Below are 26,431 nucleotides of genomic sequence, written 5' to 3'. Positions count from 1 at the left end.
GCGTAAATGTACAAATATGTAATTTATTGTCAACGTTAGATGTTAGATAATGCTATATGTGTTTATATTCATTTATTTAATATTATACATCGATTTTATTATAGGTACATAGTAAATTTAATAACATTCGTTTAATTACATAACTATTATAATTAAACAACATTCTGATTGTATAATATATCTCGTTTCCAGATTTGAACTGTAATAATAATTGTAGTCCATTCTACGAAACGAACGTAAAAAATACTTCTATTAATTTGATGTTACACTAGAATATCTCCCATATATGTAAATGCTACCGAAAAATATTTTTAGTTGCCAAAAATATGTGAAAAAAACGGGGGATTACCAAATTAGTAGTTTTTGTAATATACGTTACCCATATTTTCGATTTTCGATACTTTTTTTAAACGGTAGCGTAGGTATCCTGCATTGAAAATAAAAAAGGATTTTATTCAAATTAATTTTACCTGAATATTGCAGTTAGTAATATAGTGATGACTGCTGTGCCATTGATATGAATCCACCGAATATTTCTCAGACGTCTTACCACACATATAGTTTCTGTTTTATATTTTATAAACGGTTGTTAAAAAATTTTAGGTGTTCATTTTCCATGCAGATTTAATTGAGGTTACCCGTATTCAGTCTTCGGGAATAATTTTTGAGAGTGACGAAAGGTTGATTATTGCCTTCTTATAAAGCGCATTTTCAACAAAAGAGATTTTATTTGAAAAATCAGTCCCTAAAATTTGTTTCATCCATTTAAGAAAGCGCATGTGTTAATAAAAAAATTGAACCTTCAGAGACCCAAAATCTATAGTACAGATAATTTAATTTTAAAGCAGTTCATAGGATATGTTAGGTCCTAATAATTTCTTGCCTCTGATTATTGTCACTACTAAACTGCACTTCCAACAAATTGGCACTTACTGTAGTTTTATTGTCAGTTCTATTGTCGTTGATCCCTGTACCATCTTAGTGATATGCTGCAGGAGTTTTTCATTGAAATAATATCAAATATGAATATTAGATTCCTCCGCTGCCTGCTTTTTTATATTGGATGGGGTGATCAATATCGAAAAAGTTTAATTATCCAGAGTAGTAGACGCTTTCTTTTAACTACATTGGAGTATTTGTTGTCGGTTTGCAAATTTCAATATTGTTGCAAATTTTCTCTTCGATTTTTTGTCATATTTCACACCATTCATTTTGCACCAAAGACGGCAGCAAATAAATTTGAGCAATACAATATTGATTCATTTGTTATTGTCTAATGTCTCTACGCTTATACTTAATATTGTTTCACGTTTGATATAAATTCATAAATGGGTACGCAGAATAATAGTCAAATAGATATTTTATCAAAATTAATTTAAATCATTTTTAAGTGCCCAAATAACTTTCCCCATTTTTTCAGTTAATTTGAAAAATGGCCTCACAGCAACCAATTCTTAACTGCGTACAATTTCAATATACAAAGTGATGTGAACGCAAATACCCTGTATGTATTATATAAGGGGCATCAGTGATTTAAACCCAATTTCCTTAGACTAAATTTTATCTAATTTTTGTATTTATATTTATAACGTACTGGGAAGACTGCTTATAGGTTGTTACAACAAATTTGTTATTACATGCACATGTTTGTTCGAAGATTAAGCATGACGGGCAACTTGAAATTCTTCTGCGACAACATAACAATTTGGATAGGAGTGGAACTCCAAAATGGCAAAATTATAATTTCGACTGCTATCAATATTAACAAACATAAAGAGCTTTGCAGCGTATATCGCTTTGCAAAGCAGTAGCTTGTAAGATACAATATATGCGTAATTTTTTTTATTTGGAAAAACGATTTTTTTTCTTTACGTCTTCATTATAACTCGAATAAACTACTCCGCATAGAGACAGGCCGTGGTTAATAAACAGGCCGTCTTATTCTGCATCCTTCAATAGCATAATGTCGAAAGTAACACTCCGATTATATTTTGGATTATCACTAGGGTGAGGTTGTCAGAAATGTATTTTAGAATTTTAAATCTCGATAGGCGACAAAATTAAATAAAACTGACCTGTCAATATGTAAACGTCAATGAATCGATAACAATAAAACGATTTTAATTTTTGTACAAAAAACTCATCCCTCAGTATGATTTTTGTGTAAAAATAAAGTGATAAAATAATAAAAAGTACAAGTAAACTGAGGTAGATACTTTCGACGAACTGATATTTGTTTGTTGCAGAATTACAGGTGATTGACTAGTCGTTGTTGCTACTGTTACTGACGGTGTGAGAAGCTTATTATCCACAAATAAGACAAAAGGAGAAATTTCTTCCCTTTTGCTTTCAAATTCTTTCTTCCTCGTTTTCCCTGTCTTGGTTTTCGCTGGTTTTTCTTTGGCGAGGGGTTTATGCGTTTTGGGAGCCACGTATTTAGGAGTGGTAGTTGTTGATGTCGTTTCTAAAGGCAAGTGAATCTCTGCAAATATTATTCGTGGCTTGGTCGGTTAAAGACTCTAAATTCTTACCTTGAAGTCTGACTGTGCCTTCAGCTTTGCCCAAGGCGTTTGATGACGTACATATATATCCTCCGATGTCTTTGCGCTCGATGTTACGAATTTTAAGGTTCATTTCCAGTGAATATTCGTTTACGATTTTTTCTTCCATTTCGTGTTTTTCGCTTGGTATTATTTTTTCACCTAAAACATAATTACTTGGCCGATTCTTTCCGTAAAACATTTTCCACTTCTTCTTGCAGCGTATCTGTTGGATTTGGATGTAGCAGTGGAACCCTATATCATAAAATAAACAATACGAGGGTCAGTTAAAAAGTTTCCGGCTTCACCCTGAAGATGGCGCCACCAGTTACTAAAAGATAGTGATCGTAGTGGTGCACCTCTTGATACTTACTTACCAAAGTTTCGGCCATTTTGGAAGCATGGTTTTTAGTTGAGCCGTTTGTCGATGTGAGTGTTTTCGTGAAAATGGAAAAATGGTAATAGAGCTGTTATAATATATTTGTTTTTGAAAAGCAATGCACAAATTAAAGTTGAGTTGGACTTTGCTTATGGGGACTCTGCACCGTCATTTAGCACAGTGAAATTTTGGCCAGCTGAATTAAACGGGGTTAAACGACCGTCGAATTAAAATGAGAGAGATAGTAGAGGTTATGAAAATGTCTGAAGAACGTGTTTGTCACATTTTAAATCAACATTGACGAATGAGAAAGCTATCTGCGCGTTGGGTGTTGCATTTGCTGACGTTAGACCAAAAAAGTGTTCGAATGAACATTTACAATGTTCTGTTGGCGCAGTTTAGGCGCAATAAATCCGAGTTTTGGCACCGATTAATTAATTAATTATACGAATCAAAAATACAGTCAAAACAGGTTACTGCGAAGGGAAAGCCGACTTCGAAAAAACCAAAAACTGTTTTTTCGCCTGGGAAAGCGATGGCGACTGTTATTTGGGATAGCCGTGGAGTCATGTAATCAATGAAAAACCATTACAGAAGTAGAGATTGAGGAAAAACGGTCACATTTGCAAAACAAAATTTGCGAATTGCGAAAATCCACGAATTACGATTTGAACTGCTTGACCATCCGCCTTACTCACCAGATCTAGCCCCAAGCGACTTCTTTTTGTTCCTTTATTTGAAAACTGGGATCGGAGGACAGAGATTTTCGTCAGATGAGGAGGCAATCACATTCATGATCAATTATTTTGCATCGCTGGGAGCAGTGATGAGAAAAAAGTATTGTATCATTTTTCGGTCGGAAACTTTTCAAATGACCCTCGTAGCCGAGAATGACATCAATGGTAGGCCACCCTTGAGTGCCAAAAGTTTAGTTACGCTGAGTATTCTATTAATATAACTTCGTTTTTCTAAGTACCGATTATTAAATTACAAATGGTTACAATTCAAATAGCTTACCGGTATCACGCATCCAATGGTTCATAGCTTTTGGGGAAGCTTGCACCCCACACTGCATTACAACGTCGCGTGCAATCGGCGATGCTAATAACTGATTCGTAACAATTATTAAGGGATGAACTAAAATTAGAAATGATGAGTTTGCATTGTCGCATCGTCATGTAAACTGTACTTACAATGAACTACAACATCAAATCTTTTGCTGACTAAAGGAGGCACTCCATTTTTTGCGATGCACAAATAAACGCCCATATCCGTTCTTTGCACGTTTGTCAGTGTCAAAATTTCGCCGTCAAAGCTCGATACAGCTGAAAGAAAACATTGCATTATCAAACTGGGGCTTGAAATAAATAAAACAAAACTTTACATCGTTTTTAAATAAACGTTTTAAAATGCAAATGGATATATTTAATTCTGTTATGTATTTTAAACGAAAAGATAACAACAGGAAGTTTTCAAAACATTATTTTACTTTTTATATCTGTTACGTTAAATTTATACCCTATATGTTTCTAATAAAATAAAGGAATATTCAAAATATAAATTAATAAAAATTACAAATCGCTATTCTTGGCCCTCTTTTTGCGGTCCCTGAGATTAATAAAAATGATTGTTTGGGAGCCCAAAAACGACCGTTTCATCAAAACGGGTCGGGCATTGCGAATGGCATTTATACCTAGTACTTGAGAAACCAACTACACATTTGTCTTTATTCTTCCAATTGAATGAGTTGTTACCGAGAAGGCAGTATAGAAAGCACATTCGAAACCGGGTCGAACAGTCGAAAAATTATTCGCTTTGTTAGCTCTGCAAATTAACTGAAAAAATAAATATATCTGAGTTCTGCCTGTAATGGCGCACATTTTTTCTTTGATTAAGCCCTGGTTTCGAATATAAATCTGGCAATTTCGCTCGTGACGTTTGCTTACGAAATAAACGTTTGAAAGTATCGTATTTAACTTACATTTTTCTCGGCCCAATTCGTGTCTTATAATAATATTCTTGCCATCCTCCCTTTTCCAATTGACCGTTGGTAGAGGGACCCCCGTTGCCCTGCATCTTAATCTAATCGTACCGCCCTCTACCACCCCCGAACTTTCAGACGATTCGTTATCTGGAAGTATGTCTGGAGGAATTACCACCTCTAATATTCCCATCTGAAAAGGTTCATAATCATGTATTAGGGTCTTAGGTCTGGAAATTGTTAGTCTCTTTTTAAACACTGATTTTTAAGATGTCACTATTTGAATTTCCTAATGTCCATTAAGCGATTTTGGAGCTTGAAGCAATCGGGATAGTCAGAAGTTTTCTTTAAGAAATTACAACAATATTTCCTAACTTAAAGTAGAGTTGTGAGAAGGTTGTTGAAAATATATTTGAAATGAAGCTTAACATGCTCATACCTGGCTTCGCATGGGATCGGTATTTATTTGGCACATGTAAGTTCCGGAATCTTCCCTTTGTACCTTTTGTACGTGCAGCTTCCACGTGTTGTGGCCATTGTGAGTAACGGAGAGGCGAGGATTTTGAGCCACCATGTGAGTGTGAATAGCTAAAATAGCTTTGTTGTCCGACTTTATCCACGCAACCTTTAACCAAAATTATAGAGAAATAAATTAAAGCACGATATTGTACTGCAAACTATCTTAATTTATTTTTTAAGTTTTTTTTTTTAAACCCTTAGTGGTAGTATAGTTAAGAAAGAAACACATGTAGCAAGTTTAATTGATTTTTTTTGTGCAGCTGAAAAAATCAGAAAAACCCACGTAATTTTGATGAAATTATTTTTCCGATATACGATAGGATCTTCAATTTTTCACACGCCTGAAACATTATAGGAAAAAGAAAAGTATAAAATCATTTTATCAAAGATGTCGCTTCGGCGATAGCACCTATATATAAGCGCTGATTGCATTGTGTCTCTAGCCGGAGGTAACACAAAGACGCCCAATCAGACGTGCAACAAACACTTATTGAGTTTTACTTGTTGTAAAACCAACTTTCTTATAAATAAAATCGAATAAACGAATTGCGAACTTCCTTGAAAATCAATTTGTATTATGGCTATTCTTTGGCGGAAATTCTGTAAATTGGATTTAAATGTAGCCACTTTCGAAATGACTTTATTTTCTATTATTTTCTGGTATTCTCTACTACTAGAAAATCATTTGTAGCTAATAAGAAAAATTGTTCTCTAGAATTTTGCTTCCATTTATTGACGAATGATGTCCAAATAATTTATTTAGTTATTATAAATAAACTTCGAAGTTCAAATGTTTAATGATCATTCAGAAGCTTAATTCTTAATTCCATTGTACACTGTACCACAACTAAATCACCCAAAGCGCTATTCCCAAAAAAGTAATAAATAATACTCAAAATGTATTTCGAAAATAAGTTGAAAATATTTTTTTTTCGTATTCTACTGCACCATTCTATGAATGCTATGTTCAGCTGTAGTAATGGAGATATGAGTACAAATAAATTTATAGATAACTAAAAGCTATTGTAAGTGCATGTACGATTGAGCATAGAATAAGTAATAGAGAGAATAGATACAAAAAAGAAATTCGTTGAAAGAAAAAAGTTATAAATGTTTATAAATTGTATTGAAACAAATTATCAAAATTAATAAAGATAACAAAATATGGATATTATAAAACTAAAATAGCGCAAAATTCAAACGATTAAAAAAAGTGAAAAACTGTATAAGAAACCACAAATGATAGGAAATGTAGCAGCGAAGTAAAGAGTATAAAAAATGCTAAACGATGTTACCGATCATTTTTGTACAGTGGAGGAGAAATTAGCTTTCTTATATTTTATTTAATGCCAACACAACGCCGTTTTGTAAATAGAATCTTTTGGTCTACCTTCTTAAAAAAGATGCACTGTGTAAAGTTACGGAAGAAATTTTAGGAAATTTTCATTAAGGAAAGAAAGTGAGGGTAGTATTTTTGGACTTAGTTATTTCTTTTAGCTTTTCTTTTGACTTGGTGAAAACAGTGCGTAAAGATAGAAACACAGAAGTTGAGATTAGAGGTGCTACACGGTACAGTACTTATTATCCAGAACATTCATTCAATGATAGATAGATAGATAGATAGTTTTATTCACAAAGCCCAGTATGTATACAGTGGATGTTTCGTCAGGAAACGAGTACATTATAGAGTAGTATAAAGATACATGGAATTATGTATATAAAGAATATGATAACACACATTTAACAGTACAGTATAGAATAGTTACAAACGGATATACAAACAGTACAAACATATTGACAAAATGTAAAGAAAATATCACTAAACTCATCAGGACACTCCTGTAATATATGTTTCAAATTCTTTCAGGACGTAGAAAGCATTGGTTGACAGAAGCTTTCTGATGCACTTTTTAAATTATCTTGTAGATAATGCTTTTATGCTTGTAGGAAGCAAATTATAGTAATAAGGTCCTGCGTAATTTAGCGACTTTTTGTAGAACATTTGGTTCAATCTTGGCTTTAGAAAGTGTTCTCTGTTTCGGGTGTTATAACCGTGGACATCCGTGTGTTTCTTGTGAGAGCCTTTATTTTTATGAACGATGATGAATAATTTAAATAAATATATGCAAGGCACTGTTAGTATTTTATATCTTATAAATATATCTTTGCAGGATAGCCTCGGGGGCAGTCTGAAAATTAACCTAAGTATCCTTTTTTGCTGAATGAACACCCTCTCCGCATCACTCACTTGTCCCCAGTTTACGATATTATGTGAAATAGACGAGTATGTTGAGGCGTAATAGAAAGTCAACAAGGATCTTTCAAAGAAAGAATCTCTGATTGTTAACATTGCGAAAAACGTTTTGTTCAGTTTATTGCAAACACTATCTATGTCGTAGTCCCACTTTAGGAAGGCATCGATGTAAGATCCGAGAAACTTTGATGTGTGGTTTAATTGCACGCGTGAACCCGCAAAGTTCAACGCTAGGTTAGTCAGAGGTTTAACATACTGACCAGTGAATTCGATCGCAACTGTTTTTTCCAAATTTATAATCAATTGGTTCTGTTTGCAAAAATCAACAAACTGTGCCACAACACAAGAAAACCTATTGATCAGCTCCTGAGCTTCCCTTCCGGAGACGAAGATGGATGTGCCATCCGCGTACATAAAAACGCGGCAGTTGCTATTGAGGAACTCAGCAAGGTCATTCACATACAGAAGAAAAAGTAGTGGACCTAAGATTCCTCCCTGGGGCGTGCCTAAGTTGATGTTGAACGGTTCCGAGTATATTCCATTCACTTTGACCCTTATTTCCCCATGTTTCATATATGATATTACCCAACTATTGATATTACCTCGAAACCCCAGGCATTCTAATTTTTTTGCCATGATATTCAAATCTAAGGAATCGAAGGCGCGCGATAGATCAAAAAACACTCCCATAACTGTCTCACCCATGTCGAGTTTGTCCTAGATGTACTGGACAAGGTCATTAATCCCCGTTTCCGTTGAGTAACCAACACGGAAACCATGTTGCACATTCGATATAATGTTTTCTTGCTCCAAAAAATGTGTCATTCTGTCGTACATGGCCTTTTCGAGTACTTTAGAGAACCAACTTGCGATTGTTATAGGCCTATAATTCTCAATTAGCTCAGAGTCTCCCTTTTGAATACAGGAATCATTTTTGATTTTTTCAGTGCCGCAGGGAACTGCCCGCAGAGAACGGACGTATTGATAATAGTAGTTAAATATGGAGCTAAAACATCTCCACAGGTTTTTATGAGTTGTATAGGTATTTCATCGATTCCAACAGATCGCTTGTTTTTGAGTGATTGAATTAAGGTTAGCACCTCTCTATTGGTGTATGGCATGAAAAACATACTCTTTGCCTTGGTGATTGGAAGAGTGCCAGTTTCATCTTTAGTGAACATAGTATCGGTCTTCGACTGCACGTGAGTGGCAAAAAATTGTCCGAATTCATTTGCTATTATGTTATCATTAATTACATTGGCATTATTAACATTTAGTCATATACGGCGTTGAGTTTTTTCCTTACCCAGCTTCTCGTTGAGAAGTTTCCACATTTTTTTTACTTTTGTTGTTAGAAAGACTTATTAAGTTTGAGTAGAAAGCCTTTTTTTCATCGGCGACCTGTCTGTTTACTAGGTTTTTCATAATTCTGTAGTTTTTTCCACAGCTTCATTATTAGTGGTTTTGCGTCTCTGGTTTAACTCTTTTAATTCACTCATTTGGTTTTTGAGTTTTTCGGAAAATGGTATAGATCTTTTAAGTTTTGTGTTTTTTGCTGAATTGTTCTTTTAGGATGTGATACCTCAAAGCACCATAGTACATGATCCCAGAATATGTTGAACAGGTTGTCAATGCTTGTGTATTCCAAAAGAGGTATGGTTTCCTTCACGAAATAGCTACGGAATTCAGCAATGCTGTTGTCTGTAACAACTATTTGTTCGCAACCGATCATCGCATTGAAATTTATATTTTGTGAGTAGTGTTTAAAAGTTATTGCCTGGGCTAAATGATCTGATATTCCTAACTTAAGCTGACTAAAGACGAAGTTTTCGATGTTTGTAACAATATAGTCGATGGTTGACGAACTCGTATGCCCAGCACTATTAGTTTGTAACCTCGTGGGTGAATTCACAAGAGAACTCAAGCCAAATGAGTCCAAGAGGTCGAATAATCTCTTTGTTTTATTATTTTTTTTATCGCTGTTAATATTAAAATCTCCGCAGAGCAGTGTCACTTCGAACTTTGCAGAAGAGTACTGCAATACACTGTAATTATCACTATTCAGTAACAGCGCAATTTTTGTTTGCAGGTGATACCGTATTAAAAGTAAGTGATAGTACTTGTATCTGTATTGACTAGATTGCAGTTTGTTGTAGTTGAATGGACAGACCGGACGAAAAATATATGCCGAACAAACTCATGAAACCGGCGTAAAATTGTATTTAATAAAACTAAAATTCTTGCATGTAATCAGTTCTTCTACCAACGAAAAATCAGAGAGTCTATAGAAATCGATAAACAACCTAACAATCTTAATCGCGATTCAGGTCTCTACCTGTCCCCAATCTGGGAATCAGTGATCCGAGACGGGGTTTACACCACTCAAGCAATATATAAGCAGGTATAGAGTAAAATACCAGCCAGTTTCAGTCAAGCTCTGAAAAAGCCAACAGGATGATGGGCGAAACGTCAGCAATTTCGACTAAGCAAAAACCGACGCAGGAGGAATCCAGAAGTTTTGTAAAAAGCAATAGTCTAGATTCTAATTATGCTACACACTTAAACACAGAAAAACACATTTTTGATGACAATTTTGATATTTTACATATAGCCACAAAAAGTAGAAAATTAAGCTTATTGGAAGCCATGGAAATTAACAAAATGAGACATTCAAATGTATTGCTTAACGATCAATTAGATTTAAATACCTCTCTTAATTAAGGTCTTATTGTCATTTTTCGGTAGTGGCAGGTAGTTTGTAAATATTACATGTGATAAAGACAAGGTGTTGTCGAAACAATTGTCATGTGAAAATATATAATTTCGTGAAAATCTGGACTTTTAATTGTTTTTGTTAAATGGATTTTCATGAAGTAAAAGCCACCTCGATTGAATTTTTTAAAAATCTGCTGTCTTGGAAAAGCAGTTGCGGATTCAGAAGAATGTCCCCATACTAAACAATATATTTGGTCATTTCGTTTTTTTACGTCTTTGTTATAAATTTTACATGATTCCTCCAATTCAAGTTTTCATCACCATAAACTACCAGATATCTTAGGTAACTCTCTCCTGCTATTCTGGTTTCACATTAACAGCACTGCTTGTTCTGTTATACATTTGGTCTTACCCTCATTGTGAAAGTTTTTTACTCTGGAGAAATTGTACGTAAAATCAATTGTAGGCTTTACGTTTAAAACTTATTATAAAAGTGACCCGATATCTCACCAGCTTCCGTTACACATTGGCTATGCAAAAACATATTAAATATTCTGAATCAAGGGTTTGTGTTTTAGGATGCTTGAATTGTTGAACGTAAATTTTGTATTTAATTGTGTACTTCATAGTTTATTATTTTTTCATTTCATGTATGATTGTGACAAGTGTGTTAAATGAGACTTATTATTTTAACTAAGTATAGTAAGCACACGCAGATTCTCCTCATGAATCCATTGTAGCGACAAAGTGTTGTGGATTATATTTATGTACTAAATTGTAATTTTTGATGTTGTTGCTAAATAAACAAAACAAAATTAAGTTAATATCTGTCCATAACTTGTTCATATATTTTGAAACACAAATCGTGCAAATTTGCGGTTTTTCTACCTTATAGCTCGATAAATGGTTGACGACGCAGGTGAAAAAGATGTCCCTTCCTTGAGGAACGGTGTGATTTTCCAAAGGGGCTAAAAATTCGGGCTCGGGTTCTTCAGCTAGCTGACCTGCAACAAAGCGAAAAGATAACTGCATAGACTTGCCAACGGGATAACTAAAACGAACTAGAGATATTCGAGAGTATAATCTGCTGAATGTGGCTACGGACGTGTTCGGTATACAAAATCTTCACTTGGCGCAACATAAGAATTTAAATGGCCAAAATGTCACAGTAATGTAAATGAGATTGATTTACATCGGAATGTTGCTTATTAAATATTTACTCTTGGTTTTCGCGTCCGATATTACATTATTTGGGCGACGCAATAAGAAGGGCGTTCGTAATTAAATAAACAAATATACGGCATGAGAACTTCAGGAAATTACAAAACAATTTTCCGTAGGAATTTTACTCATTATGAAATCTAGTTTCATATTGTGCATACGGAGATTTAATGTGTTTTCTGCATTCCACCATATCCTAAAACTTTGGACTAGAGAAAATCAGTTAAATATTTCGTCCAAAGCGCAAACATCGTCTTCCCCTAATTAGTTCGCATAACTGGAATTTTAAATACGATTAAGTAAGTGTACCCATCCATCCGAGAAAGATATTATCATAAAACAGTATGCTTCCATGACACTAGAAAATCCAAAATTACTAATGTTCAAGGCTATGTGATTAACAGTGCACTCCCTCTGCAAATGGGAATTAATCGTATTAGAGATACGAATTACTAACGTACACTATCAGATTCGTACATATGGCAATCGTCAATGGCGCAATTTGGCTCATGTGTATTAAACAGTGTCTACACACAACGAATTATATATGCAAATTGTAACATCAACTTGCTAATTTTAATTAATATTGGCACGTTCCGCGCTGTTTTATATATTTAACCACAATGTGTTTATTTATTATTATTTACAAAAGTTGGAATGGTGATCTTCGCTTTTGTATATTATATTACTCTAACCATCGTCTTTTAAGTAGATCGGGTTTTGTGTGGCGCTTGTCGCGGTTAAAAAAAAACAGAAAACACATACGCCCAAATATCAAATCTGCTCGCTAAATAAACTAGAATCGTCGGACGCTAAAGCAGCTTTTAAAAATTCTATACGCAACGTTTAAAAACCTTGGAGTGCGCTGAAAAACGGCAGCGAGTAAATTCTCAAAGCAAACATCCTTTGTGCCTATTTGCCTTTGAATGAAAAGGGTAGAGGTTTCAGAGAACATCGTCAAGTCAATAGTCCGGTTAAACATATCCAAACCTACGATACATATGCACTTAAAATAAACCGATTTTTTTTTTTGGCATTTTACTCGATTCCGGTTGAAATTGTCTTTCGTCACATCTGTTCGTTTTGTGGTTTTTAACATACAATAAGTGTGACAAGCACGAGGACAAACTAACTCATATTCAATCGTTCCACTTCGAGGCATTACGATTAAACAATGCCTCACGAATGGGATATTATTCACTAATAGTTTAAACAAGTAGTCCGACCGTATGGCTAATGGTTTGCCGATATGTCGATATCTGTTGGTTTGAATGCGCTCGACTCTTATTAAATTATACCAAAATATATTTGGATGTTTACTGAATACGAATTGAAATTTGTGACCGTTTTTAAAAGAAGCAAAAATACACAATTATGCGATATTATCAACATTTCATCATTTCAAGTGTCTCTATTTAAGAAATTATCTATCAACAAGTACAATATTTTCAGTTAAAGGAGAGATACAAATCAAAATTATCACGTTGATTTAATTTCCACTGATTCATATCCAATTGATAAATAATAAAATATTTGTGTTATCTTCAAAAACATTTTACTGCCGACCTCGCTAGTCAATGAAGAACGAAATAACGATCTAACACGAAATAACATTTGCGACAAGGGTTCATCATGCTTGTTTTTTATATCCTCAAGGGTCAAAGGCATCAAAAGATGCAGGAACTTTAGAGAACGATATACCAATAGCTGATTTAATGCTTAACTGTATTAACTGTAGCACATTGTTTTCGATGGTGATTTTTTAAGGAATTTAATTTCCATATACCTGGCTATTAAGCTACCAAACTTTCTTATTTTTAATTATAAGGGTATGTTTTTATTCCATTTTTGGAATGCTAATAAAATTTTATGTATTTTTCATGTTCATACTCAAAATCAACTGTTTTTGCAGGAATAACACAAAAAGAAAATGTAATTTAATCAATAAACTAGAATTACATTTATGAACGAGGCAATTAATGATTTTAATGAATCGGTAAACTTAAATAACATAAAAAACTATTTGAAAACAAAGAAAAAAGTACTTATTTTAATAATTCGTGCTGCTAAATTCCCGTGCGGTGTTTTGCAGCGAGTTCGGTTTTTATCCACTCTATTAAGTCAGTCAGGGGTTAGTTTTGAGGTGACCCAAAAGAAAAAATCTATATAGGGGATTTAAGTCGGGTGGAAAAGGCGGCCACTCGATAGTCCCTCTTCGTTCCATCCACCGATTTGGAAACATTCTCTCTTATATTTTGCGTATAATACGGATGTGTGCCCCGTCTTGTTGAAACCATATGCTGCTCGGATATAGTAAAGCTGATTGAGGAATAAATTGCGTCCTTAAAGGCCTTATAATATTTCCACCAATTATTCCAGCTCAGCTTTTGAGGAGAATGGGTACGGTGTTCTATTATCAATATCCAAAAAAAGGATATAACTTGGGAAATTTGGAGTTAAAATCGATTCCTCCATAACACGACCAGAAAATTTCTAAAGGGGATGTACTTTTTATGGCTGATACCTATTTTTTGCCAAAATTCTATCTATACGTGATAATAAAACATGTAGAACCTCTTCATCGTTCTTTTTAGTTTTTTGTCGCTCTGTCCTTGGGTGGTACAAACCCAGTATTTGTAAATTTTGAAACTAAGCTGGCCACAGTTGACTTCGTAATTAGAATTGTATTTTGGTATACTGTATAAAATAATTCACACACTTAACAGATCATCATCAATACTTGTTCGGATTAGCTGAAAATCATTATTATCATTATTATTATTATTTTTATTATTATTGTTTGGTCATTCTTGCAAAAACGGTTAAATTTGTGTATAGAATATGTTATATATTATAATTCCTGAGATACATGGCTTTCGGGGTACTAACCCTGTATAAAACCGAGTGACGAACAAATTTGACAATGCGTTATTTTTCTTAATCTAGTTGAGATTCCTGAAGGTAGAATTCGTGGTTAATGAAATGATGTTTAATATTGTTATAATGGTGCCCAGAAATATTCAAGATTATTTGTAATATTATCTGTAAGCTTTCGAATTTCGAACTTGGGTTTTTAGTCTACTCTATCGAGCGTGCATTTATTAGCTCTATTTAGCTACTGGGTAAATATTTTTATTCGTCCACTTTAAGTCAAAAGGAAAAGCTATACTTGTTTTACGTCCGGGGCTGTAATTTTAATCTCAACATTTATGGATCTTGCCCAGACCAGAACTAATTAAGAGGTTTAGATTGAAAAACACTGTCGAGTTTAGTGATGAAGATGATGTTTTGATTTCTTAAAATACCAATTTCTACAATTATTTTTTCATATTAAATTGCTGTCATTTCGTTTTGCAAAAGAAAGCTAACGCTATAATTTTATTAAATCCAATAATTCTGAAGCTGCATGCAACGAGTATGATGTCAGATTATTTCAATTCAACAGTTCAACATTACGAATTGCGAAAATTAAATTATTTTATTGAAAGTAATAAATTAATTCTGCTAATATCGAATTCCCTATGGAATCTTTTAGCGAATGTATGAATTAATAATCAAGTAGTGCCCAAAATGATGCTCGTGTCCAAATATTAATCGAATTGTTTTTGTTGTTAATTTTCCTTTCGATAAAACGGATTTTGCGGTAATTATGAACGTCTAATGAAAAAAAAAATAAATTCACTTGGTTTCAAATACAATTGATTGCACCCAAATATCAAATACACCTGATTAAAAGTACAGCTCAAGCAGTTTATAAAATTTTTATACTCTGCGTTTAAAAACCTGTAAGAAGTGCGTAAATTCTTAAAGTAAGCTCCAGTTGTTTTTCTTTTTATTAACCAATAAATTAAAGTTTTTGATTGATAGCGCCTCCACCATTCCACCAAGTACCTAACATTATAGTTTTGTTTATTATATTATATATATTATAAATTTGTTTATAAATGTTTAAATTTTGCCATTTTATGTCACAAGCGTGGTTTTTTTCAAAAACAAATATATACACTGTTTATAACGAAAAATGATAGGAAAATCTAATGTTTTTCTTTAAATATGTTCTAGAAGTACTTATGTAAAGGATAAAAGAGTAAAAGTGTTTCGATGGAAGGATGGATGGATGCATGGAAACTTTAGACTTACTCTGCGTATTTAATTTACACCCTGTACAATCAGCTTGTTACTTTAACTGCCCCTTTGCCTTCTTTTAAGTGCCAGTTATATCGGTAAGGTTCGCACCTGTGGGTGTCATTGTGTAAGTGGCGGAGAGTCAATCAAAATTTAGTATTATTTAAGTGCGTTTCTTCTCCTATATTATTCTATTATATATACTATTATTATATACTATAAAAATTAATCAGGGGGAGTTAAAACTCAAAAATATTGGTTTATGCGATAGAGCTATTAGAAAAATAGAGGCACTGCCTATGTTGATATTACACGAACTTCTGAAGCCCCTATAAAAAAAATGACTTGCGCATGCGTGAGATTTAAAATGTTTCGTTTAAACCAATGACATTCAACAACCAATATGGCCGTTGACAGATGGTGAATAAGTTTAGATGCGGAAGTTTTTCGGAACTATTTGGTTAAAATATGCCTAAACCTCGTTAAATGATCTGGGAAAACGAGTTAAGTGTATTAAAATCGGTGTTTAGAAGGAAAATGGTGCAAAGTGCAGGTTAGTGGGTGAAATGTAGAGGTATGCGCAGAAAATATCAGTACCGCCTACGGTATTGTCACTTATTATATAATAGGTATATGGTTTATGCACACATTTAGATATTCAACAAAGAATTTTTGAAGAAATTCAGATTTTTCGGAGAACATAAGATACTATTTACCTTGGTGTGGCCAAAAAATGGGAATAAATTTTCGTGATATTTTAATACGTTTCTACGGGTATGTCTAGCAGTTGTAGTTAATTCAAAAACAGCTTTTACTTAAGCTGTACGTAGTTCCGACTGAACGTTTTAAGTTTAATGACGTGAAACAATGATGTAGTCTTCGTTTATTCGGAACAGTTACACGACTTGTTCGAAAGGGGTTGGCAAATCGTTGTGAGTGTCTTAATCCGTCAGTAAATTGAGTCTGACTTTAACCTCTGCCTCCAAATCGACCCATCGTAAACACATTTACTAAACGGACCCTTGTTCCTAAATAAATATCCATCAATAGCAAAAACCGGAAGCTTTATTTAAATTTTATAACAATTGTCGTCGTTAAGTACGTAATATTCACGTCTCTACTTCGAATTTGATTTTTACCCTTATAGGGTTTGCAGATGAAACAATCATTGCGTGATCCGATTTAACTAACAACACACCATAGACGTAGGCCATGAAATACCCTTATCAGCAAAATGCAACCAACCATTTAGGTAGGAGCCAAATGCCGTTAGTTTCAAAAGAAGCGAAAACTCAATGCAGGTTCATTTTGTGTCTGTTTTTATTTCAAATAGCATTATATAACTGGAATTATTAAGCCGCTCTTGATATTATCTACGTGTATAAGTTTGTACGTAAATTAATGCATTGTTTATTGCGGAAAAAAATTGTGTTTGGTGGTTCTCGGTGGCGTGTAGAAAATATGATTCGTGTGTGATTAAAATAGCGCTATGCCTCAGAGTAAACATTTGAAGTATGACTTTAAAATTTTTAAAATATTAATACAAAATATTTTATGTCCCATAAAGACACGAATATGGGGGAATTTTGGGTTCGATGGAGTTTTAATCATTTAATACCTGGAGGTTTTGCGTTTCTTTCACATTCTACAAATAATGAAAGAGCCGCTACCGATATGCTGACTTACAAGCTACGACCCGTTTTCCACTGGATACACCTGTACCATACAAAAACTAATACTTCTTTAAGAAGCCATTAGTCTTTTATATGGTTACGATACACAGATACGATAGATACACCACGATACATAGATACGATCAAATGAACTCGGCGATAATAATTTTTACCGCTAATCTTTCAAGGACTTTGATTCGTGTATAAATTGGATGATGAATGATCAGTTTTCACACAATGTTTCAAATGTTATTTCACCTAAGCGTGACCTTATTAGGGTCTGCGGTGAGTTGCAATTTTTCATTTTCTTTACGTGAATTATAAACCCATAGCGTTGAATTATTTTTTCATTTATTCAGTTGGCAGATATTATTGTTGATATTCCGGACGGTAAAATCCGTGGTCATGAAATCAACACTTCAAACGTTAGCTTCTATGCTTTTGAGGGAATTCCATTCGCCTCTCCACCGCTCGGAAAGTTAAGATTTCAGGTAATCTCTTTTTATATTGTCATTATTTACATTCTTTCAAATTCGTTGTTATAACCAAAATATTTCAAAACAGGCGAAGCTAAAAACAATTTTTCCTAAAAGTTTCATTAAAAGGATCCACTCTCGCAATTATGTTATTGTCATTATTTTCCTATTTACTTTGTTACTGTCACAACAGTAACCTCGCAAGTGGAATTATGAATGTATTGTTAAAAATTCATTTTAATTATTATAAACAACTAATAAGAGAATATTATATAATTTAAAGCACTTTTGTTTTGATCGCCTTTCAGGCTCCTGCTCCACCTGTACCACGGGAAGATGTTTTAGAAGCAAATCGATCTGGTAAATGTTGTATAGCAGGAACTCGTGATTCATCGCAAAGTGAGGATTGTTTATACCTGAATGTCTATGCGCCTGCTCGAAATGTAAGTAAATAATTCTATAAAAATTTCAGGAAATTGTTACGAAAATTTTATAGAATACAAAACAATTAGCAGTGCTAGTTTGAATTTATGGGGATGCGTTGTTAGCGGGTTGTTCGTCTTTGGAAGAGTTCGCGCCTGGAGATCTCGCAAATGAAGACGTAACAGTAATCACTTTTAACTACAGGTTAGGAGTCTACGGGTTTTTATCTACTGGAGACGATGTCATTCTGGGCAACGCCGGCTTGAAAGACCAACTTTTCGCGCTTCAGTGGGTGCAAAAAAATATTGCTTACTTCGGAGGCGATCCGGATAAAGTTACGTTGTTTGGGCAAAGCGCAGGTGGAATATCTATCGGCCACCACATCGCGAATAAAAAATCTCAGGGTTTGTATAGGGCGGCAATTTGTCGGAGTGGTTGTTCGTTCTTGCCTTTGTATCAAAGTGATCCCAGAACTAATGCCTACGGTTTAGCAAAACATCTAGATTGGACTATAACAGAAGCAAACACCACCGTCGAAATAAGAGATTTTCTTCAAAATCTGTCCGTGGACGTTTTAACTCCTGTTGGAGGATTTACGCTTCTGGTAGACCTTAATTTGATGTGTTTATAGACAAATGAAAATCTTTTGATTTTTTTATAGACTGGCGTTGTATTAGAGGCGGAAAATGACGATGCTTACGTGACGGATGTTAATTTTCCTCACATAGAATCGGGTAATTTTGTTCAGGTGCCCCTGATGATCGGTACTGTTGCGGAGGAATCTCTTGGGCAGACTGAGGGTAAGTGATGAGTGTGCGAGTGATGGTCTTCGATACTATTAAATTAAATACCCATCTCTGTCATGGTGGCCTCAAGTATCGCTGATTTTTTACGAACCAATTAAAAATATCAGTAAAACGGAAAAACTCTTGGAACCTCTCTCTAATATTTTCAACGGGGTGAAAATCTACTTAAAATGTTTGTAGATCCAATTAGTAGTCGTATTTTATATTTAAACAAATTTCAGTGCCTTTAGATATACTACTCGTTGCACTGCTCTACGATTTTGACGTAAAATATTTGATACCTGGAGATTTGACACCATTGCCGGGAACAAATTTGACTGAGGTTGGAAATATAATCAAGGAAGCGTACATGGAGGCGAATATCAAAAATCTCGCAGTAGCCGCAGAGGTAAATGTTCAAAATAGCGCGAAGAACAATTGTGACAAAGACAGTGTTTAGGTGACCAGTGCCTTCTTTGTGAGGTCTGCGTTCACACAGGCAGAACTTCAGTCCAATTACACTCCGGTATATATATATATATATATATATATATATATATATATATATATATATATATATATATATATATATATATATATATATATATATATATATATATATATATATATATATATATATATATATATATATATATATATATATATATATATATATGTATATATATATATATATATATATATATATATATATATATATATATATATATATATATATCAGTTTTCGTTTTATGGGACTGCCAGTGAAAACCGAACTAAAATTGAAGGTACCTATTGCACACCAACACCAAAAACTAACAAAATGCAATTCTTATATTAGAGAATAAAAACAAGAAACGACATATTGAGTTTGCCTTTTTGACATTTAGGGGCTGGGAAAACAGGCCACAGCGACGAACTGCCTTATCTTTTCAACATATCTGCGATACCCCTGGTGACGGATGCAGATTTCTTGACGAGGAGAAGAATAACTAGACTTTGGGCAAATTTTGCGAAGACATTGTAAGTACGCATTCCAATAGCGCGAGAGTTTTATTAAATAAAACATTGTTTCAGAAACCCCACCCCTGATGAATCGGATCCACTTTTAAACGTGACTTGGCCTTTAGTTTCACCAAGTAACATACAGTACCTCGATATAGATAGTTCCTTAGAGGTAAAACCCAACCTAAAGGCCGAACAGATGGCTATGTGGAATAGCGTGTATTACACCTACGGACAACAACCTTTTGTAGGATTTTAATACAGAGAGTTAAATTTAATTAATTTTTTTTCCCGTGCACTGTTATTTTAATATGCGTATTCATAACATAACATAAACAATGAGTATTGTGAATGAAGCAAATTCCATAAAATCAATTCAAGATAACTTCCATACGAAACATTTTGGGCTTATCTGTTGAGAGGCACACATTTTCATCTTCACAATACGAATTCTTAGTGGCTGGATAGAGCTTTTGTGCTCACGTGACGTCAATCTCAATACGTAGTTATACTAATATTGTTTGTACACGGCTTCCGAAGCAAACGTTCCGTCTTTATCAAACAATGATGGTGCAGTATTACGGGCCAATTACAAAAACTTTATAAATTTTAAATTCCCAAGACTCTGTAAACTGCAAACCAGTTTTCGATAGTTGAAGCCTATGGTAGCAGCTGTGTCTTATTCAGTTTTATAGCCCTTTGTTCCGAAGTTAAAGCAATAATTCCCCACTTTATTTACCAAATGCGAGAAAAATATTTTTATGTTGAAGTGTAACGCTTCAGTTTGTTTTAGAATTTCGGATAATGTACTTACTCCCCGCTGCCGCTTTACTTTAGTAAAACTACTAAGTGCCTATGCCATATAACATATTTTTAATATAGATGAACGCGGAAAATATGGTTAATAAAATTTATAGCTGTAGCTGTAGACTTCCACAAATCTGGACATAAAAATGTCATATTTTGAAGAGTGATTAAAGGCAAAAACCCCTTTGAAAGTAGTTTTGGTACTAAATGGTATTGGTTAGTAACGCAATAATAAAAATTATTACAATTACATTCCGTTGTAAATATTTGGGTTTTTTATGAGATCTCTTTTAATGTCTCACGTAAAATTAACATAGTTTTATCGAAGAGGTTTCCTGGTTTTAATTAGCTAAAGTAGTGGAATTTAATTGTTTTCCCTATTCGGCATTATTTCACTTACTTGAGTAGCGATATTCAAAGGAGCTAGTAAATTACTGGCATTAAGCTTTTCTTTGGCACAAACTTTAATCAATTGCAGCTTTTAACTTAAGGTTAACGTACGCTTTGTAAGAGCTCTTCATAGCATCACATTCTATGCGATAAATACTAAGAAAATGCCGTTAGGTATGTGCATTAAATCGATTAGATTGTGAACTGTTTAAGATGAAATTTCTCTTAAATGATAAGCAAATTTCGTAAAACATTTCGCCGTTAAGTATCTATTTTAATTATTTAAAATTTCAAATAAAAAGGAAGACAGATTTTTAGCCGATATAAGGATAAATCAGAGAAAATTCCACGGGCTAGTCGATAGCATTTCAGGAATTCACTATTAATCGCCGAAAGTATGTCAGCGAGTAATATTTTATTAATATAAAACATTCCAAAGTTTAATTAAATTGCTATGCTTTGAAGCCACTTGTTTTAAATCAGGCGTAATTTACAAACGAACCCAATCCACTCTAATAGCGAAAAATCAAATGGTGCGAAACACTATTTTCTTTTACTACATTTCCGATTTTTTTTTCAATATTTTTAGTCGTAAAACAACACCTCCGTGCTTAAATTGAAAGTTATTCAGGTATATTATCGCGTGTTGGAAGGAGAAAGCAACACTTTCCAGTGCATTAGACTTTGTGGAACATACAATAAGTCTGCAATAAGTATAAAGTGTGCTATATCACTGGAAGTAAACCATCCATTATTATTCTCTTAGTCGCTCAGGACACTGGATTTTATTCCATTCTATTTCAATTTTTGTGTGACTTGCAGAACAAGGCCTTCACACTTCAATAGATTTTAGCGATTGCATTTTGAGGCATCAAGAATTTTATATACGCGTTTTAGAATGAGATATATTTTTAAATTTGTTTTTACGGGGGTGACGTAATAATATTTTATTTCACAATTTAAGATTGGGTTTCGTTAATAGCGAACTTCAAGACTTGATGCGGGCTTGATACTTGACAAGTAATGATATTGTATTGTGGAGTCAGAGCATTTTTAATTAGCTCTGCTGATATTTTTGTTATTCCAACACTTAAACAAGGAATTCATTTGAACCGCTTAACAAGTTTTTATGAGTTTCCACATAGACGAGTTTCCCTTTTTATAAACCGGATTAACTTATAAGAAATGGGTTCATTTATAAGGTATTACGTAAGATATTTAATGATATGGCCACTGCCTTAATAATAGCCCGGGTAGTTGGAAAGGTCTCCATGGCTGCGGTTTATGTTAAAGCTCTGGATAATCCGAGATTACCGATGTCGGCGTAACTAAAATACTAATTTGTTGATTCTGGGAGAGGGACATTGAATTATTGCTGGAAGCTCCCACGTATGCCTGTAACGCATAGTTAACAATATTGAGCATCGGATCGGCTCAGTGCCGAGAAATACAACACAGTGTTAGTTCAACAATGTTTTACAGAAATTTGTTTCGAATGTGTTGAGGTTTGTTGCGCCGAATTTATTACCCTGAAAACATGTATTACTACTTGCTACCTGTCAAAATACCTAAACGGATATACATTGGCCGCATCTTTGCTGACTTTAACGATGTTAATGATATGGTTGAATTTTTAATTCCAAGCATTCATGCACCCTATAAAACCGTTCCTTTAAAAAACCTCCTGCGCCTTGCCTTAATGATAATTTAAAATTACTTATAAAATTTAGAAATAAATTAGGATGGAATACATGTAAAAAGGATACCACCTCATGTTGGGAATATCCTCGCCGTTTTAATATAACGAATAGGTCTCAAAAAACTTTGAAATTTCAGACTAATAACCTTAACCTAAAACTGATTTCATGATACATGTCTGATACATACATACATACATACATACAACTGATACATGTCTTATTCTACTAGATTATAGCAAGGCTCTTTATAATCCTACTCAATCAATTCTTTTAACAAAATTAAGGTCTTTTGGGCTAGAAAAAGTAGTTTTAAAAAACTTTTGACTTTGCAAAGGCCAGTAAGGGTGTCCCGCAGGGTCCATAAGCCTGTATAGTCCGTTTTTGCAAAATTTTTGAATGATTGTTCAGTTCAATTCAAAAAGGATGATAATTTTAACATATTTTTAAATAGAGAGAAAATATTGGCATCACAGTTTTGTAAAAATTTGGGTCCTCTTATTGATTCTAGTTTGCGGTTTAATAATCATGTTAATAAAATATTGCAAAAATCATATTATAAACTTAAATCACTATATCTGCATTAAAAAATTTTAAGTACAGATACAAAACTCAAACTTTGTGACAGTCTTATACTCTCCCGAGTTGGTTAGTCCCCCCACCCCCCCAACATAAAAAGTCTGACTAACATTAGAGCATTTAAGTTCGAAATGAGAAATTTTTATTATTGTGGGTAAAACCTCTACTCCATGATTATTTTTTTTATTTATGAAGATCCTTATTTCGCAATTTTCTGCTCTCCTGTTTATGGCTGTTTAATCTAAATTGCTGTTTGACTTTATTGGCGTACCACTTTTGGTCTTCTTCTTTTATATTTTCGTTTGCTTTCTAGTGGTTAGTTGAAAAGAGTAATGTAACCTAAATTGTTGTAACTATTTTAAATAAAGGCATAATTTTATTTATATAGTTAGTTTACGAATTTGTTTTCCGTTCTAAAGATGTCACGTGTGTTTTCTGTACTATTCGTCGGTGAATTGGCCCGTTCCTACTCAATATTACCAAATCGATATATCCGCTTTCGATATTGCATAATCGTGTAAACTATTTTCTGAATGTAATTCAATAAAGTCTCAACAATGCATAATGAAACCCAAACTTTCCTGCAACTACACACATTTGAACTGTTTCGCAGTAATTTCAAAACTGTTCGGCGCTTCTATATAGTCAGAGGTTTTCTGCCAAAACTTATGTTAATTATATTTTTTCGTTGCGGCATTTATCTTGAACGTTCTTTCAAACTGGAAGAGAAACATTAAAAAAATTTGTCTTATTAAGCATCGTCTAGACCGAATAATTTGGGCACCCGCTAGGAAAATAGTCCAATAAAATCCATCGTTGATGATCTTCCCTCCTATCCAGTAAAATGTTTTTGAAAATTTTCCACAATTTTTCCCATCCTAAAAGATAAGCTGAATAAAATTAAAAAAATGCAACATGCAAAGCGATTTTATAATACAAAGTCGTTTTTTCGAAATTAATATGCTATACATAAAAGCAGACCAATTGAAGAGCCAAAAGATGACACGAGTTTAATGTATAATGAACACATAATATATATTTTAGTTTCCATTGATATCTATTTTTCCACTACAAAAGCCTTTGCTTCTGCAATTTCTCGTGTGAACTACTAGTAAGATTGAGTCTGCCTACGTAACATTGCAATTATTTTAACATTTACCGGCTTAAAGCAAAAGTTATCTGATATTTAGGATGGTTCTAGAGAACCCAGATCTGCTGTGGGAAATCTAATTGATTTTACAGAATTTTTTACAAATGTTATGCCACCTGGAGGGCAGGCTGATAGTTTATTCATAGACTTTGAAAAGCTTTTGATCGAGTTCACCATATATAATATAATTTCAAGACTAAGTCCATTTTCTTTATCTAAGAACTGTTGCCTCTTACTGCAATCCTATTTAACAAAAAGAATGCATTACGTCGCAGGGGTGCCACAGGGATCAACATTAGGTTCACTATGATTTCTATTATTCATAAATGATATAGAATAAAGCATTAAACATTCAAATATCTTGGTGCATGAAAATATACAGAACACTAGAGACTGAAAATGATTGTAGGATATTTCAAGATAATGTTAATAATTTAATAAAGTTGTCAAAAGATAATTTGTTAGATTTTAATGTAGTAAAGTGTAACTCCATATGTATACAATCGTAAAAAAGACCACTTTTTATAGATATAAATTAGATGAAATTACTATCAAATCAGTTACTACAAACGTTGACGTGGACGTTACATTTGATACGAAATTAATAATATAATAATAATGATTAATAGTAAGACACTCTTGAATTCTACATTGAAGATCTATTATAAAATGCACTGCACAATCATTAACGATCTTGCCTTCAACAATGCAACATTGTTAAATCATGTTGAATCAGTTGAAATAGCTAATCATGACAATGGTGACATCTTATAAACAATAAATATATTTAGTAATACAAAAGCATTCTTTGAAAAAATTTATTCCGTAATGTAATCGAATTATTTTAATTGAACGATTTCCTGAAGACGTAACTTTTTGACCATATTCTAATAGTTAGTTTTGAAGTTAATTTTAAGACAATTACAACTTATTAGCCTTGTATGTTGAATTAATAATAAACAAGACTTATTTAAGTTTAAAAAAAATTATCTAACGAATTTCAGTAACATTTATAGAGGGGCATAGAATTACAATAGTCACAATAAAATTAAAGCATGTCATAAACCTTCCAATTCGGCTCATTGTAAAAACCAATTCTAAAAGAGCATCTAAAATTTGATAAATTTTAAAGCCCTCTTGAACTTATTGATTGATTGAGGCGTTTCTGTCACGCTTGTGAAAAATAGTGCCCGTATTTCTCGTAACTTATTTTCAATGTTATTCGATTGAAACAATTTATTAACTTCAATATTTATAGAAATACCACTGTAAAATACTGCTTCATTGAAAAGATAAATGATGCTTCGTGTTCATTTTCATTCTAAAGCTGGGTTCTTTATAAGCAAGTGGATCGATTGATTACAGGAGGTAATTTTTATATTAATATAGGGTATATACAATATCGTCTTTTTTATAGATTATAAGGCAACTTGCAGAATCAGACAAACCAATATTTTAGTCAGCTCGTAATATATTCAATATGGCACGTCGTCCTTTATGATTTTTTTATGTGAACCCAGAAACAATATTCCAGAGATTTGTTCAATATATAAAGGAAACACTTATATGATTTACCTTTCGTAAAATTGACCGGAAGAAGAGTGCAAAAAAGGAGAAGCGTGACTTTCATGCCGTGGATGTGACAAGCGGTGCGACTATTTAAGGGTAGCATCTTTTTTTTCCTCGACTGCACGAAGCTCTAACATTATCATATC

At 33.4% G+C, this 26,431-nt stretch overlaps 2 protein-coding genes across 2 annotated transcripts; one reads left to right on the top strand and one right to left on the bottom strand.

The window, feature by feature from the left end:
- Window positions 1–116: 116 nt before the first annotated feature.
- On the bottom strand, window positions 117–26,387 carry LOC132708628 (lachesin-like). The gene is made up of 8 exons (XM_060681074.1): window positions 26,292–26,387; window positions 11,277–11,392; window positions 5,340–5,525; window positions 4,901–5,093; window positions 4,113–4,244; window positions 3,937–4,056; window positions 2,532–2,702; window positions 117–2,482 (listed from the first exon to the last, which is right to left on the bottom strand). Exons 1-8 carry the CDS (start codon window positions 26,344–26,346, stop codon window positions 2,148–2,150), a joined length of 1,308 nt encoding a protein of 435 aa, XP_060537057.1. The 5' UTR covers window positions 26,347–26,387; the 3' UTR covers window positions 117–2,147.
- On the top strand, window positions 17,645–20,352 carry LOC132708643 (acylcarnitine hydrolase-like). The gene is made up of 8 exons (XM_060681097.1): window positions 17,645–17,692; window positions 17,767–17,898; window positions 18,192–18,330; window positions 18,432–18,910; window positions 18,968–19,106; window positions 19,334–19,531; window positions 19,979–20,111; window positions 20,166–20,352. Exons 1-8 carry the CDS (start codon window positions 17,645–17,647, stop codon window positions 20,350–20,352), a joined length of 1,455 nt encoding a protein of 484 aa, XP_060537080.1.
- Window positions 26,388–26,431: the final 44 nt, after the last annotated feature.

This window comes from Cylas formicarius, unplaced genomic scaffold, assembly GCF_029955315.1.
Source record: "Cylas formicarius isolate icCylForm1 unplaced genomic scaffold, icCylForm1.1 PGA_scaffold_12__32_contigs__length_19106922, whole genome shotgun sequence".
Classification (NCBI taxonomy): Eukaryota; Metazoa; Arthropoda; class Insecta; order Coleoptera; family Brentidae; genus Cylas; species Cylas formicarius.
Note: the sequence above shows the minus strand (reverse complement) of the source record. Positions and strands in the feature narration are given on the sequence as shown.

Excerpts from the sequence above, each read along its gene's own strand:
- LOC132708643 (XM_060681097.1), top strand. The coding sequence starts at position 17,645 with ATGTTTCAAATGTTATTTCACCTAAGCGTGACCTTATTAGGGTCTGCG. Across the intron at positions 18,911-18,967 it reads TTGGAGGATTTACGCTTCTG|ACTGGCGTTGTATTAGAGGC; the intron begins GTAGACCTTAAT and ends ATTTTTTTATAG. Across the intron at positions 19,532-19,978 it reads AAATAGCGCGAAGAACAATT|GGGCTGGGAAAACAGGCCAC; the intron begins GTGACAAAGACA and ends TTTGACATTTAG.
- LOC132708628 (XM_060681074.1), bottom strand. The coding sequence starts at position 26,346 with ATGAAAGTCACGCTTCTCCTTTTTTGCACTCTTCTTCCGGTCAATTTT. Across the intron at positions 4,245-4,900 it reads CGAATTGGGCCGAGAAAAAT|CTGTATCGAGCTTTGACGGC; the intron begins GTAAGTTAAATA and ends GTTTTCTTTCAG. Across the intron at positions 2,483-2,531 it reads AGGCACAGTCAGACTTCAAG|AGATTCACTTGCCTTTAGAA; the intron begins GTAAGAATTTAG and ends TAATATTTGCAG.